This window comes from Pogona vitticeps, chromosome 2, assembly GCF_051106095.1.
Source record: "Pogona vitticeps strain Pit_001003342236 chromosome 2, PviZW2.1, whole genome shotgun sequence".
Classification (NCBI taxonomy): Eukaryota; Metazoa; Chordata; class Lepidosauria; order Squamata; family Agamidae; genus Pogona; species Pogona vitticeps.
In genome coordinates, this window is record NC_135784.1 from 43,108,900 (window position 1) to 43,123,172 (window position 14,273).

The following is a 14,273-nucleotide window of genomic DNA, read 5'->3' on the forward strand; positions in this document are numbered from 1 at the left end:
CCCTTTGGCCCGGAGAAACTACTGGGGGTCTCAGGATGGTGATGGTGCAGGAATAGCCTTTAATACTCATACTGCTGGATTGCTGCTTCCAGCAATGGTGATGGGGTGGTGATGTTTGGCTTCAAATGTCTCTCCCTGTCCCTAAGGCTTCCCCAGGGCAAAAGAGAACCCCAGGGTGCCACAGAATCTAAAATGGAGGGGTGCGGAAAGGAGAGGAAGCTTTCAATTAATATAAATGTTTCTAGCACCTGATCCAGGTTGCCTTGTGTGAATATGATTCTTGCAGGGAATTCAGAAAACGATTTAGTAGCTGGACCTGCCTTCTTTATAACCCCAGACCTAGGTCTAAAAGAAAGCTCAGTGGTTTGAAGCACGCACGTTCAGATAGACAAAAGCTCAAGTTTTGGCTGTCTGGAAACAAGATGTGACCTGTGGCTCACTCAGGCAGTTCAGGTGCTCGTTTACTAAGTGTTACTGCAGGGATACACCAGAGATTTGTTACAGCAAGAGGGAATGCATGTCGAAAGGAAGGATTGTAATGCATCCAGGATGGCAAGAGAGGTTCAGAGGGGAAAACACTGTAGGAGGTCCTTGAAGTGTGTGCCAATTTGGTGTGTTGGGTTGTCTAGTCTCATTGCTCAAGAACTTCTTTGGTCTGCTGCAATAGAGAGCTCACCTCTCCAATTTGCTCACCTGTGGTATTTGCGCAAGGTGGTCTGTCTTCCACAGGAGGCCCTCTGAGCCTTTCTAGACCAGAAGTGTTTACAGACATTTTGTCACTGTCAGCCTTCCCTGCAATGATCTTCCCACTCTGTGTGTTTGGAAGAGACAGTTTAGGAAATGTCAAGACCGCCATCTCAAACCCCCCATGGCATTGTCTCCTTAACTAGCAACTCGTTCACAGAATTAACCTACTTCTGTCACTGAGGGGCCGCATTAGTTTTCAGAACAAATCAGTCTCTATTTCAATAGGAAATTCATGTCAGATTATCCATCTACTTCCTACCTCTGTTTTGTACATCTGCCCTGCGGAGGGGGCGGGATTGTTGGCTCTACTTTTCCCCCTATAAAAAGTAGTGGTGAAGGAAGGCTTGGTGGCAGTCCAGTAGAGTGGAGCAAGCTTTTAACCACAGGTACTCTCTTGAACTACATAGACATACCATGAAATGTACAGAACTAGAGGTTTACTAGTGATAAAAGGGCTGCCATACCTTTCATCTAGTGCAGATTAGTAAATTCCATCTGGTGGCATTTACTAATCTGGGATCAATAAATTCCACCAAACTCAATAAATTCTACCAAAAGTACTAAGCATTTCATATAAAGGAATACACATGGGAAGCTGCTTTATGAGTATATTGGTCTACTCAGCTCAGAACTACATTTTGGGGTTTCAAATAGGAGTCTTTCTCAGCCCGTAGGAATTGAACCTGGAATTTCTCTCTTCTCTTCTGTAAGCTTACAGGTCACACTGTATTTCCTCAAGCATGGGGCAACTCCTCCTTAGGACATAATCCATTGAGGGAAAGTGGTAGGGGGTTGCATAGAAGAAGCAGACAGGACCAAAATTAAAATTATACTCCAATATATATCACCACTTAATATAATAGTAATCATTGGTCATCAATTCTGACTTACAGCAACCCTTTTCAGGGTTTTATAGGAAGCGAGTACTCAGAAGTGGTTTGCCATCCTCTTTCTTCTGTGGGCATCCTGGGACTGTGCAGCTTGGCCAAGGCCACCCAGGCTGGCTCTTCTCGGATGCACAGTGGAGAACTGAACTCCCAACCTTTGGCTCTGCAGCCAGATACCCTAGCTCACAATCTAGCCTCGCCCCACCTATTTTCTCTCACATATTCTCTTGCTCTCAGCAAAGCTCAGTTTTATTGGTGATCATCTGAATAGTTTAGAAGGGGAAGCCATCTTAAAGAAACCATCTGCCTTTCAGCATTTCCCCAACCCCACGTGAGGCATCTGATCATTTGGGAATAATGGTGGCAACAAGAAAAGAGGCCTGTTGTTGCGTTGTGTCTTGCCAATCAACTAAGCAGGGGGAGAATGCAGTATTGGAAAGTTTAACAATCTCCCAAATATTCCCTCAGAACAGCCCAACTTCATAGAATGGAGAAGGGAGGAGTGCAGAGGGGCTAAGCCGCAGAGTAGGGCTACAGCCTGGCTGGAGAGGCTGTTGGGTCCCATGAAACTAATTGAACAAATATTAACTGACTCAGTGGAGTCCATTTCATGGCTTTTGAGGACAAACCCACAACGAAGGTGTTTCTTAACATGCGTATCAGAATCAGTGAGGCACTTGATGCTGCTCCATTAGCTAATGACCTGCATGTGAGGTATTCACACATGTAAAGATATAATACTGGTCTATTATGGATGCAGAACTGCAGACATGAGTTTGTACACACAGTATGTACACATGAGACAAACTGACTCAATAAAGAAAACCACTATATTTAATTTGTTAGACCTGAACAATGATAGAACCTCTGGGAGGTCACTAATTCATAAGGTCACTATAAGTCAGAATTAACTGACAGACCAGATTAACAATATCTATTTTACACACAGAAAGAAAAATTTCTGTCATATATCCTAACAATATTCTGAACAGTTGATAACTGGCAGCTGAAATATGTGAAGTGATTACAAATGAAAAGCATTTTCCTTGCAGCTGTTGTGTACCAATCCAAGAGTCCTACTGAAGACATCCAAAAGTAGTAGATACGAGCAAAACTCTCTACATGAAAATAGCTGTTTTCATGAGCACTCTGTGATGAAACGCTAAGATGTGAGGTAACATGAAATCAGCTTGTATCATTACTCCAGTGTGTTTATATGGCAAGTAGTTTCAGGGAGAAACACACTATATATTGAGAAAGGTTGTTACAAGCTTAAGGAAACATATATACAAAACTGAGCATTCATGTGAGGGATAGAACAGTGGTTCTCAAACTGGGGTCTCCCCAGATGTTATTGGACTGCTATTCCTAGACGCCTTCACTACTTGCTGTGCTTGCCAGGATTTCTGGGAGCTGCAGTCCAAGAACATCTGTGGACCCCAGTCTGAGAACCACTGATCTAGAATATATATTTGTAGCAGAACACTGCTTCCCTACTATATCTTATAAACGAGTATTTCTGTGCTGGAAAATGACTGGTCAATTTATATAATTCTATATAATATGGAAAGAGTTTAATGGTGTTTGCTACTGTTTGCTCACTATGTACTACTCTCCTGATCTCGCACATTGGGATCCCTGTAAAGGTCCTTGTGAAAGCATGAACTCAAATAGAAAACGGCTGTCTTTCCAAGATAGAGGACAGAAATCCAGTAGTAGGCGGGAAGGGGAAGTCAGTGAAAGCTACTGGACACTGGAATAAAGTAAGAGAATGCCACATAGTTTTTTACATTTTAAATTAATGGCCAGACACCTAATGATTTTGTAGAAGGCATACAGCAGTGAGAAACATACAATGCATTATAGATACACCTATATATTTTAAAAATAGGATGAAAATATGCAGTGAGATTATTGGGGGAGGTGGGAGGTTTGCATTTAACCACTTCCATAGAACGACAGAAAAGTACAACACCACAGCATTAATTGGCACTGCTGTTTTAATATAGATAAATTTATTAGATAAAAAATTATTCATTTTTATTAAATTATAAAGTTTTCATATCTTTATTGAATATTATTAGAAAAAAATCAGAACATATATTATTGGCATTTTCAGAACAATGTAATTTGCATCTCTATTTGTGGGTTAGTGTAAATAAGATACATCTAAAGCAGTTGTGGTCTTCTCTCCCTGCCTTAACAGGGAATATTTTGATTTTAATAGATCTTCCCACTATGAAACAAGTGCACTGAAGTGGTTATGGAGTCGTTTTGGTAGTCCCTGCCTCTTTTTTATGTGCCTCTTTCCCACAAATCAAAGGCGAGATCAAGCCGAAATTAAGTACTTGTGATTTTGCCCCTCAAAATGAAAATGAATGACATGATCAGCATTTCAGATAAGAACTTAAAAGAATTTTTCATGACTGCTTTATGAGGATTTCCCCCCTCCACATTACTTTCAACCATGAAAGGCTTGCTGACAGCCAATACGACCACAGTCTATGTCTGTTTTCCTAAACCTGACACTTTACAGATGCTTCGAACCACAAACTTCCTCATTGCCAGCCAATGGGCATGCAGGGTGGGGATGATGGGAGTTATAGTCCAACACATCTGGAGGACACAAAGTTGGGGATTGGCAGTCCGATTGATGTCAATAAGATCATAGCATTAATGATGAATTCTTAAGGTCTGGTCATGAGAGGATTTTTAAACCTGCAATGAATGACAGGTCATCAAAAGCAGTATTATGCACATTGATTTGGGTATTAACTGGACGGATATGTTCATAGACAGCAGACAGTATGATGCTGTGACATGTTGCATTTCTCCTTCAGTCATTAAAAAGACTCACATGAGAGACATGTTCATGGTATGATATTTTTTTAAAAGGTTGTTCCATGCGGCTACATGTCTGATTTACTGTAATATGAGGTATACATTCAGTGCCAAATCATGAACATTTATATTTAAGGCATGTGTGAAACAACTGCACATTCTCTGAAGGAACCTTTTCCACAGAATTTCCATTAATTAGGCCCAAAGAGACAGAAGAAAATGTGCTATTTTCTCATATCCTTAATGGGAAAATATCATTTAAAAATGTAAAAAGGCTAGGATTCAAAACATCAAGAGAAATCAATGAGAGCTTCCGGGCATACCCACAGGATTTTTTGGGTAGTTGTGGGATCTTTTTTTCATTTAAATAGCAGATTCCCATGACTTCCTCTAAATGTCTTTTGAAATTTCCATCAGTTACAAAAGTATTTTGCCCCAGGATGAGGAAAGCAACAATTTTGAGGAACACAAATCTAAATTCACTTTGGGGTACAGAGTCCATTGTGTGATTTTTTTAAAAAAACAAAATGTCGGCCCTGACTGCCTACTGTCTCTCTAAGATATCCGAGATGTACAAAATATTTTACAAAAAACAGTTGTTAATAAGGACATCCTACGTGATAAAGAATCCTGAATGGCAATAAACAGTGGCTAATGATCACAATTGCAGCCCATTCTGATAGAATATTGCACAGGATAGTCTCTGTGAATTCAGGGTAGCTTGTAGTTTAGTTTTGAGAGTGTTTTTTTAAAAAATAACATACAGAACATCTCACAATATCTCACTGATTGCTCAGATAGGCCAGGCATAACTTTACTCCTGGCTGGTTAAAATAATCCTAAAATATATATACTGAGACATTTTCAGGAATGTCATCCATTGTACAGATTTCTTCATTGGTGATGCTCTTATTTCTTTGACACACTGGCCACTGCCTTCCTGGCAGCATCTTCAAGGTCACATGCAGACATGATTGGGAGTCCACTCTCATTCAAAATGCGCTGGGCTTCATGAACGTTTGTCCCTAAGGTGTAAAGAAGTGAGAACAATGGTTACTGTCTAATGTAAACTTTCTTGTTTTCGAAAGCCTAGGGAAGGAAGACTTGAGGGTCTTGCTTCAAGACAAAGTTGATGGGTGGAGTAAGAAGCAGGCACTTTTCACCAGGCATATATCTGGTGGCATAAAAAAAAGCTATGGCAACATCATATGACAAGTGACACGAAAAACGGTAGGTTACTCTACTGCATTTACTTCTCTAAATGTAATATTCATTCCCCCCCCCCCTTAACTAGCGCTGAAGATGAACTTTGGCAATTGGTGAGTAACTTAGATCCCTTTGCTGCAAAATAATATCAACTGTGTTAAGTCAGAAAAAGGGAGATAGCAATTGCTGGATAATGCAATGTAACATACATCCTTTCGAGTGGTTATAATAAAAGAGTTCCTGTACAACTATTATGTTATTGGACTGCCCACCCAGCCCCCATTAGATTTTGGAAGACAATTGGCCCATAAAGCCATTACGATGTTGGGCTAAAAAATATTAACAATGATGTAAAATAGAAACAAGGATGGCTATTCTTTGGTCTGTTTTCATCATATAATGCAAATTATTTTATCTATTTGTTTGGTTTCATCTACTCGTATATGCAGTTTTTTGCTGGGCGAGGGGACCCAAATTTCCTTTGTAATGATGACAACAGATTCGTGAAAAAAGGTAAGGAGAAGACCAAGGTATGTCATATAGGCCAGGATCCTGTTCAGTCAAACAGCTTGTACAAGAGACAGTATTGTGAGTGGCTCAACATTATATCCAGCGCATCTTGCCCAAGGGCCAGTTGGGCTTTCTCAATGGGAAGCACGGATGATGCAATGGCCATAGCTCATGCAACTAGTGCGATTCTGTGCTGCTCCACTGGCAAGGCCATCCCCTCATTCAAGTCTCAGCAAATTTCTGGCCACTGGGCTTCAATGATAATTGTCGAGCTTCATCTTTTGGTGTATTGCTAAATCAGGAACCAGCTGATTTAGCTCACTAATAAGCTTGATATAGATGACAATGGTCCTTGCCCACATAGACCTCTGGGTAGAATGGGCGGCATATAAATTAAATTAAATTAAATTAAATTAAATTAAATTAAATAAAATAAATAAATAAATAAATAAATAAATAAATAAATAAATAGCCAATGATGAAGGATTACAAGACGTACAGATCGGAAATGCTGGGATCAACCAATGCTGGGATCAACCAACGATCAGATTTGTGATTAGGGTAGCTTTGTTCCTAGGACAGAGGTGAGGAACATTGAGGGGGTCCAGGGGACAATGTTTATTTATTTATTTATTTATTTATTTATTTATTTATTTATTTATTTACAATATTTTTTAGCCGCACCATTGCCAGTGGCTTCTGTTGTGATCCTAGTACTTATTTCAAGGTACAAACTCCACAACACTTGCTGACATTTGATGGCAAACTGTGTCACTGAAATCCCTAATTAAAGCAAGCATTGTGCTTGTATAAAATGGAGCTTTCCCAGATTCCTGTCAAATGTTAATGGCCATTCACTACAGGCTAGTTGTTTTGCCAGCATGGATTTTCATGAATTCCTGCTGTTGGTACAATTCCCACTGGATTGTGCTGGCACAGGTTTTGGTGCTTGTTCAGGGGGCTCTGCTTCAGATGGCGAGGCTAAAGGCTGGCCACAGAACCTCTGGCATATGAAGCAGGCACTCCACACTTCAGCATTAGGTCCTCCAAACACCTGATGTATTTTCTCAACAGCTTAAAAGTTGGATTGACTCAATAAATGAAACTGGGGAAAGGAAAAGAGTAAGTTAAATGCCATGCACCGCAATGCTGTGTTTATGCTATGCATATTTACCTGGGTGCAAGTCTCACTTAACACACAGGAACTTACTTCTGAGTAAACATTTATAGGATTGAACTGCAAGAGCCCTATTAGTTGACAGCCCATCCCAAATTCAGTCAACAGGAGAACTGAAGCCTCTCTTCCCCCTCCTCAGAAGCCATAAATTAAAAGAGACATTTCAGGGAAGCCTGCGTTACACTCCGTCAAGCTGCTGCAAAAGGCACATGCATAGCTAAACGAGAAGAGATTAATTAAAAGAGATGAATGATTGTTGCTCACATCCTGTAGTTCTTTGTTCATTAATGCTGTAAAAAAAGACAGGTCCAGTTGAAATGATCTGGCAGAGCAATCACACACATTTAGTCTTTTTGCCCAGAAGCCCCCTCTGTGTGTTGATGTCATGGATGGGGCCACATCCTGACAGGGATGGCACCCTTCACTTAGCAGCAGAAACAGGTGATGGGCAAGACAAAGGCCCTGTCAGACACAGAGACAGCTCCCCCTCTCCTTCCCTTGCCAACCAAACTCTGCAGGCTGCAGCAACCATAGGCACAGAAAAAGAAAAAGCAGTTAAACAGCCATAATTTTTAAAAAGGCAGGTATAGCTGCAGACAGCCCAGGCCTCCTCAGGGTGGAGCTCTCACTTAGACCTTGAGTTAAATATTTTACACATGTTACTGAGACTGTGTCTGGAGAGAGGACAAATTGCCTTGAAGTCCCATTCCCGGAGTGTTAAAATGTTGCATGAAATCGACTGGAAGATGTTCAGTGCCAGCCTGCATCACCCTGAACAGGGAGATTTTTCTCTCTAAGTCAGAGTGGCAGGTTAAGTTTGAAGCGATACGAGTTCCCAACAAAGCTTCAGGACTTAATGAAAAGTCTGCGTCAGTGAAATGTGGTTGAAAAGGCTGAATATCGCCCTGCAAAGCAGTGCATCTTGGTTAGTGTGCATATTTTCCCCGCAGTGTTTAAAGTGCTTACACACTCCTGGAAGATGAAATGTCTAGACTTCCAGATGCTGTTGCACTGCAATGGTCACCAACCCTCTCCACTGGCTATACTGGAGAGTTCTGAAGTGTGCTGTAGTCCAACAAAATCTGGAAAGCTACGTATTTCCCACTCTTGGCATGTAGTATAACAACTCAGCAGCAGCTGATATCTCAGACTGGAAAGCTGTGTTTGTGGATGGTTCTGTATATGAGAGAGAAAGACTGACAGGTTAGTGGGGGTGATTTGCTAAGGCTACTGACTTTTGGCAGGGACAAATCTTAAACTAGAGACCTCTAGATTCATAGCTCAGTCTCTCAACTATAGAGCTATGCCAGCTCCTACTTATTATTTAGTTTCACAAAATTTGCTGCAGAGTTGTCTTTCTCCTTTGGTTCCTGCTGACACTTTGTTTCTGATTATCAACAATATATTAACTGTACAGACCAGGGATGGGCAACTAGTGGTCCCTATGGATGTTGCTGGACTCCAACTCCCATTGGCCACAGCCAACATTCACAAGTGAAGGAAACTGGGATCCAACAATACTTGGAAGACTACAGTTTCTTGCACGTGGTACAGATCACCAACAGCACTGACCAACCCTCATCTGGCTATATCATTTTATTTTGGCAATGGATCCGCAAGTGGCTTTCCTATGGCCGATTTTCGCTAGACAACGATGATTCGTCCCCATTGGAATGCATTAAACAGGTTTCAATGCATTCTAATAGGGAAATGCTTTTCGCTAGACAATGATTTCGCTAAACAGCGATTTCAGTGGAATGGATTATCATCATCTAGTGAGGCACAACTGTACTTGAAATGGCTTATGATTATCAGAGATGGAGAAAGATACTTGTGAGAGGCAGATTAATGATGAGCTTATGGACTCTGAAGAATGACTGAGAACCCTCAGTCTCTTTTTCCTGTCACAACAAGAACTGCCATGTTTTATTTCATGTCACATTATTCTTCAGAATTTCAAGCCCTCTATGAGGTTGTAGTCTCTACATTACAATAGCACAAAATGTACAGAATCCATGGTTATCAATACAACAACCGCATCCTGAACATTTGCGATTAGATTGGGTGGCAAATAGATTTGTACACATCCTGAAAAAGGTAAGTTAAGTTATTATTAACTAGAGAGCTATTGAATTGTGTTAATTGTGCTAGATGGAAAGGTCTTGTGAGATCTTTTCCTCAAACTGCATTTGAGGGAGAGTATTGATTTTTAACTTTAAGATTCAATAGTTTCACACTTTTAACAGCAGGTAAAATATCTCCATTTCAATTGTAGAAAGGCTGGTTCAATACCGTTTACCAGACTTCCAACTATAAGCAACAAAAGCACAGAAATATGGTTAAATTTGTCATTTGCCACCTACCATCTCTGCTCTGCGACATAGCTTTAGACTGTTTCTTTGCTCAAAACAGAATCACCAAATTCACAGTCCTTTGGTCTTGGTGAATCTATACAACATATCCAATGGTGATCTTAAGGCAACAAATTTATTTCTGATTAAAGCTGCTTGGATGTGAGGGGAAAAGCAAAACAGAGTAGGAATGTCCACCTGAAGCCAAGTTTATGAACACACTTCCTTTTGTTGGTCTTTCTTTTTCTTGTCTTTTTTGTGTAGAATGAATCTGTTGTTTTCCTCCTACTGAGTCTGTTGGCAAATATTATTGTGCAGTAAAGCATGCCATTTTTCAGGGTGTTTTTTTAAAAAAATACCATTCAGAAAGGATTTCGAAGGGGCAGAGGAACTAGAGACCAAATTGCTAATATGTGCTGGATTATGGAGAAAGCCAGAGAGTTCCAGAAAAACATCTACTTCTGCTTCATTGACTATGCGAAAGCCTTTGACTGTGTGGACCAAAGCAAACTATGGCAAGTCCTTAAAAATGGGAGTGCCTGACCACCTTGTCTATCACCTGAGAAACCTATATGTGGGACAGGAAGCTAGTTAGAACTGAATATGGAACAACTGATTGGTTCAAAATTGGGAAAGGAATATGACAAGGCTGTAAATTGTCTCCCAGCTTATTTAACTTATATGCAGAATACATCATGCGGAAGGCTGGACTGGAAGAATCCCAAGCCGGAATTAAGATTGCTGGAAGAAATATCAACAACCTCAGATATGCAGATAATACCACTCTGATGGTGGAAAGTGAGGAGGAATTAAAGAACCTTGTAATGAGGGTGAGAGAGGAGAGTGCAAAAAACTATCTGAAGTTCAACATCAAAAAAACCAAGATCACGGCCACTGGTCTCATCACCTCCTGGCAAATAGAAGGGGAAGATATGGAGGCAGTGGCAGATTTTACTTTTTGTGCTCCCTTATTACTGCAGATGGTGACAGCAGCCATGAAATCAAAAGATGCCTGCTTCTTGGGAGGAAAGCAATGACAAACCTTGAAAGCATCTTAAAAAGCAGAGACATCATCACCTTGTCGACAAAGGTCCGCATAGTCAAAGCTATGTTTTTTCCAGTAGCGATGTATGGAAATGAGAGCTGGCCCATCAAGAAGGCTGACTGCCGAGGAATTGACGCTTTTGAATTGTGCTGCTGGAGGAGACTCTTGAGAGTCCCTTGGACTGCAAGAAGAACAAACCAATCCACTCTTAAGGAAATCAACTTTGTGTTGGAGGGACAAATCCTGAAGCTGAGGCTCCAATACTTTGGCCATCTCACGACAAGAGAAGACTCCCTGGAAAAGACCCTGATGTTGGGAAAGTGTGAAGGCAAGAGGAGAAGGGGACGACAGAGGATGAGATGGTTGGACAGTGTCATCGAAGCTACCAACATAAATTTGACCAAATTCCAGGAGGTAGTGGAAGACAGGAGAGCCTGGCGTGTTCTGGTCCATGGGGTCACAAAGAGTCGGACATGACTTAACGATTAAGCAACAAAAACAATCCTGAATGAGAGCACAATGATGTTAGTCATTCTGGAGACCCACAGCATATGTTCATGAATATGCCAGCACATTTCCACAGAATGTGAATATAAATTATAATCAGGTTGCTTCAGCATGTGAACAGGTACCTCTTCTCTCAAATACAACATGCTGAGGTAATCCGAATTTACAAGATCAATTTAATTTGGTTTGTTTTGTTCCATTTTTGTTTTTGAAACGCTTCCAGAGGAATGTCAAACTTCTTTTTCTTGCTCTTGGTACTCTACTTGAGTATCAATCAACATTATACCACTCTGGCAATACTTTAGCTAATATTAGCATCATCGACTCACATAGAATCCTGATTAACCCTTTGCACTTAGGAGGTATATTCCAAAAAGACCATTTCAAAAATGGAATGCTGATATCTTGAATGTGGGTATATCCAGTTACAATTTTGGATATCTACCATTTGGCCTTCCTTCACAACATGGGAATGCACTAATTCAACTTGAGCACTTCTTTCTTGATAAAAACAAACCATAACCAAACACATATTTTTCTGACAGAAAAAAAATACTTTACTGATAGAAAAACTTCAAAGAAATACCTATGACAGATTGCTATGGTGTTTTACAGAGCTGATGCTTTTGACCAAGAAATATAAATCTACAGGATCCCCTTCTTCCTTCTCTAGACAGAAGGCTTCCTTAAATCAAATTTCCCTTTCATTTGCCACATCAGAATGTTTAATTAAACGAACACTGCTGAGATCCTCCTAAAAGAATGCTAATTATATTTGCTGTTCTCCTCTAATTCTATCCCTTAAATATTAACCGTGAAGGAAACATGATTCTCACTATGGAGGCTGATGTCTTGAGAAGATGCAGGATTTTAGGTGGCCCTATTAAATTAACATGAGACAGTGAGACAGAAGTGAAGCCGTAAGGTGTGCAGAGAGAAATGACGCCTCTGACCCAGCAGACAGAGGTGTCAAAAGCCAGTGAAATCCCTCTGGAACAGCAGGGTTTGCACTTATCTTATTCTGATACCTGTTGAAGGACTGACAGTGCTTTTTGGAGTCCAGAGGGAAGGTTCTGTTAACAGCCAACATGGCCTACTGCTTACAGTGACTAGGCCTTGGAAGAGGCAGGTTTGAATCTCCATTCAGTCATGATACTTCCTGTGTTACCTTGGGCCTTTCATACTCTCTCAGCTTGACCCACTTCACAAGGTTGTTGTGAGAATAAATGGGGAGAAGGTGAGGCATGTATGTACTTTGAGTTTATTGGAGGAAAGGTAGGATATGAATATAGTAAATAAATGAATAAATTCTAGTTGAACGCCTGCAGTAATTTTCCCTAACGTGTTGCCCTCTAGATGTGTTACAATTACAATACAATACAAACGAGTACGGCCAATGCTGACTGGGAATGATGAGAGCTGCAGTCCAGCACACTTGGAGAAGTTGCTGAAATTTGGTGGTAGAAGCTTGGTCTACAGAGTAGACAAAAAGCCCAGTATGGATGGTATTCCAGTAGGGAGACATCCTAGCCCTCTGAACTGAAATTCATGGTTAGGCACAACAACTGTACTGGTCTCACAAACAGATTTTGCAGTGAGAACCATCAGGATTAAGAGCCAAGGTAAACACAGAGTACATCTAGGCTTCAAAAGATCCACTCGAAAGTGAATGAAAAGGCAGGAAAGCAGGAATGACTCACTTGAACAGCAAGGAATAATCAATTACTGAAGACATATGTACACTCCTCTCTGAATGGTGTTTTAAAAAAACACCCTGAAAAATGGCATGCATTACTGCACAATAACATTTGCCAACAGACTCAGTAGGAGAAAAACAACAGATTCCTTCTACACAAAAAAGACAAGAAAAAGAAAGACCAACAAAAGCAAGTGTGCTCATAAGCAATATAACTAGATACGAGTAGTTTACAGAAAACAGCAATGATGTTTAAAGACAAGCAAAATTTCACATTGTTTTTTCTTGCTACAGGGAAAGGAAACAGGAACATTATGTATCATTGATGTAACACAAATGGCATACTTTTTGGAGGCAAATTGCATGAACTTAAGAAATCATTGTAGACATTATCTGTTGAGTTGTGTAACTTATGATTTCTCAACTTGGGGCAATGTGCCTCCAAAATATACAACATTTGTGTAAGTATGCAGGATGAGTTTTGGCCATTGGAGAGATCAGTGATCAGTATCTGATTGCAATGCTGGAAGTCAGGAGTTTGATTCCCCACTGTGCCTCCCTGGAGAAGACCCAGCCTGTGTAGCCAGGGTCAAGCTGCACAGCCCCAGAGGAAGGGAATACGAAACCACATTTGAGTACAGTCATGCCCCGCTTAACGATTACCCCGTATAACGACGAATCTGCTTCACGACGATGTTTTTGCAATCGCAATTGTGATCGCAAAACAATGTTTTAATGGGTTTTTTTCGCTTTGTGGCTATCGGTTCCCTGCTTTGGGAACCGATTCTTCGCATTACACCGATCAAAACAGCTGATCGTCGGGTTTTCAAAATGGCTGCCAGCTGCTCAAAATGGCTCCCTGCTGTTTTTAGGAGGCATTTTTCGCAAGACAGGCACCTGAAAATGGCCACCGTATGGGGGATCTTCGCTGGATGAGCAGGTATTCAGCCCATTGGAACGCATTGAACGGTTTTCAATGCATTTCAATGGACTTTTTTATTTTGCTTGACGACGTTTTCGCTCTACAGCAATTTCGCTGGAACGAATTAACATCGGCAAGTGAGGCACCACTGTACTCTGTACCTAACAAAACCTCAGAAAAGTTCACCATAAGTTGGTATTGACTTGACAGTACATTATTATTATTATATAAACTACATATAGGATTCAGCATGGTTCTTTTTGTTAAAAGCTAAAACACACTTTTTAACGATGTCAAAATACTCAAGCATGTTCCATAAAATGTTCTGTGAATTAAAACTGTTGGAAACAGCACTTTCTGTTGCATAGTAACTGTCTGAGCTTC

General features: G+C 40.6%; 1 protein-coding gene across 2 annotated transcripts in view; it reads right to left on the reverse strand.

Annotated features, from left to right (window-relative positions):
• Window positions 1-3,616: 3,616 nt before the first annotated feature.
• The window catches only part of SUCLG2 (succinate-CoA ligase GDP-forming subunit beta), a 286,835-nt gene continuing 276,178 nt past the window's right edge, over window positions 3,617-14,273 (reverse strand). For both annotated transcript variants that reach the window (XM_020801680.3, XM_020801681.3), the window contains exon 11: window positions 3,617-5,500. In XM_020801680.3, coding sequence (XP_020657339.3) covers window positions 5,385-5,500 — 116 coding nt within the window. In that variant the 3' untranslated portion in view covers window positions 3,617-5,384. The remainder of the gene's footprint in view (window positions 5,501-14,273) is intronic.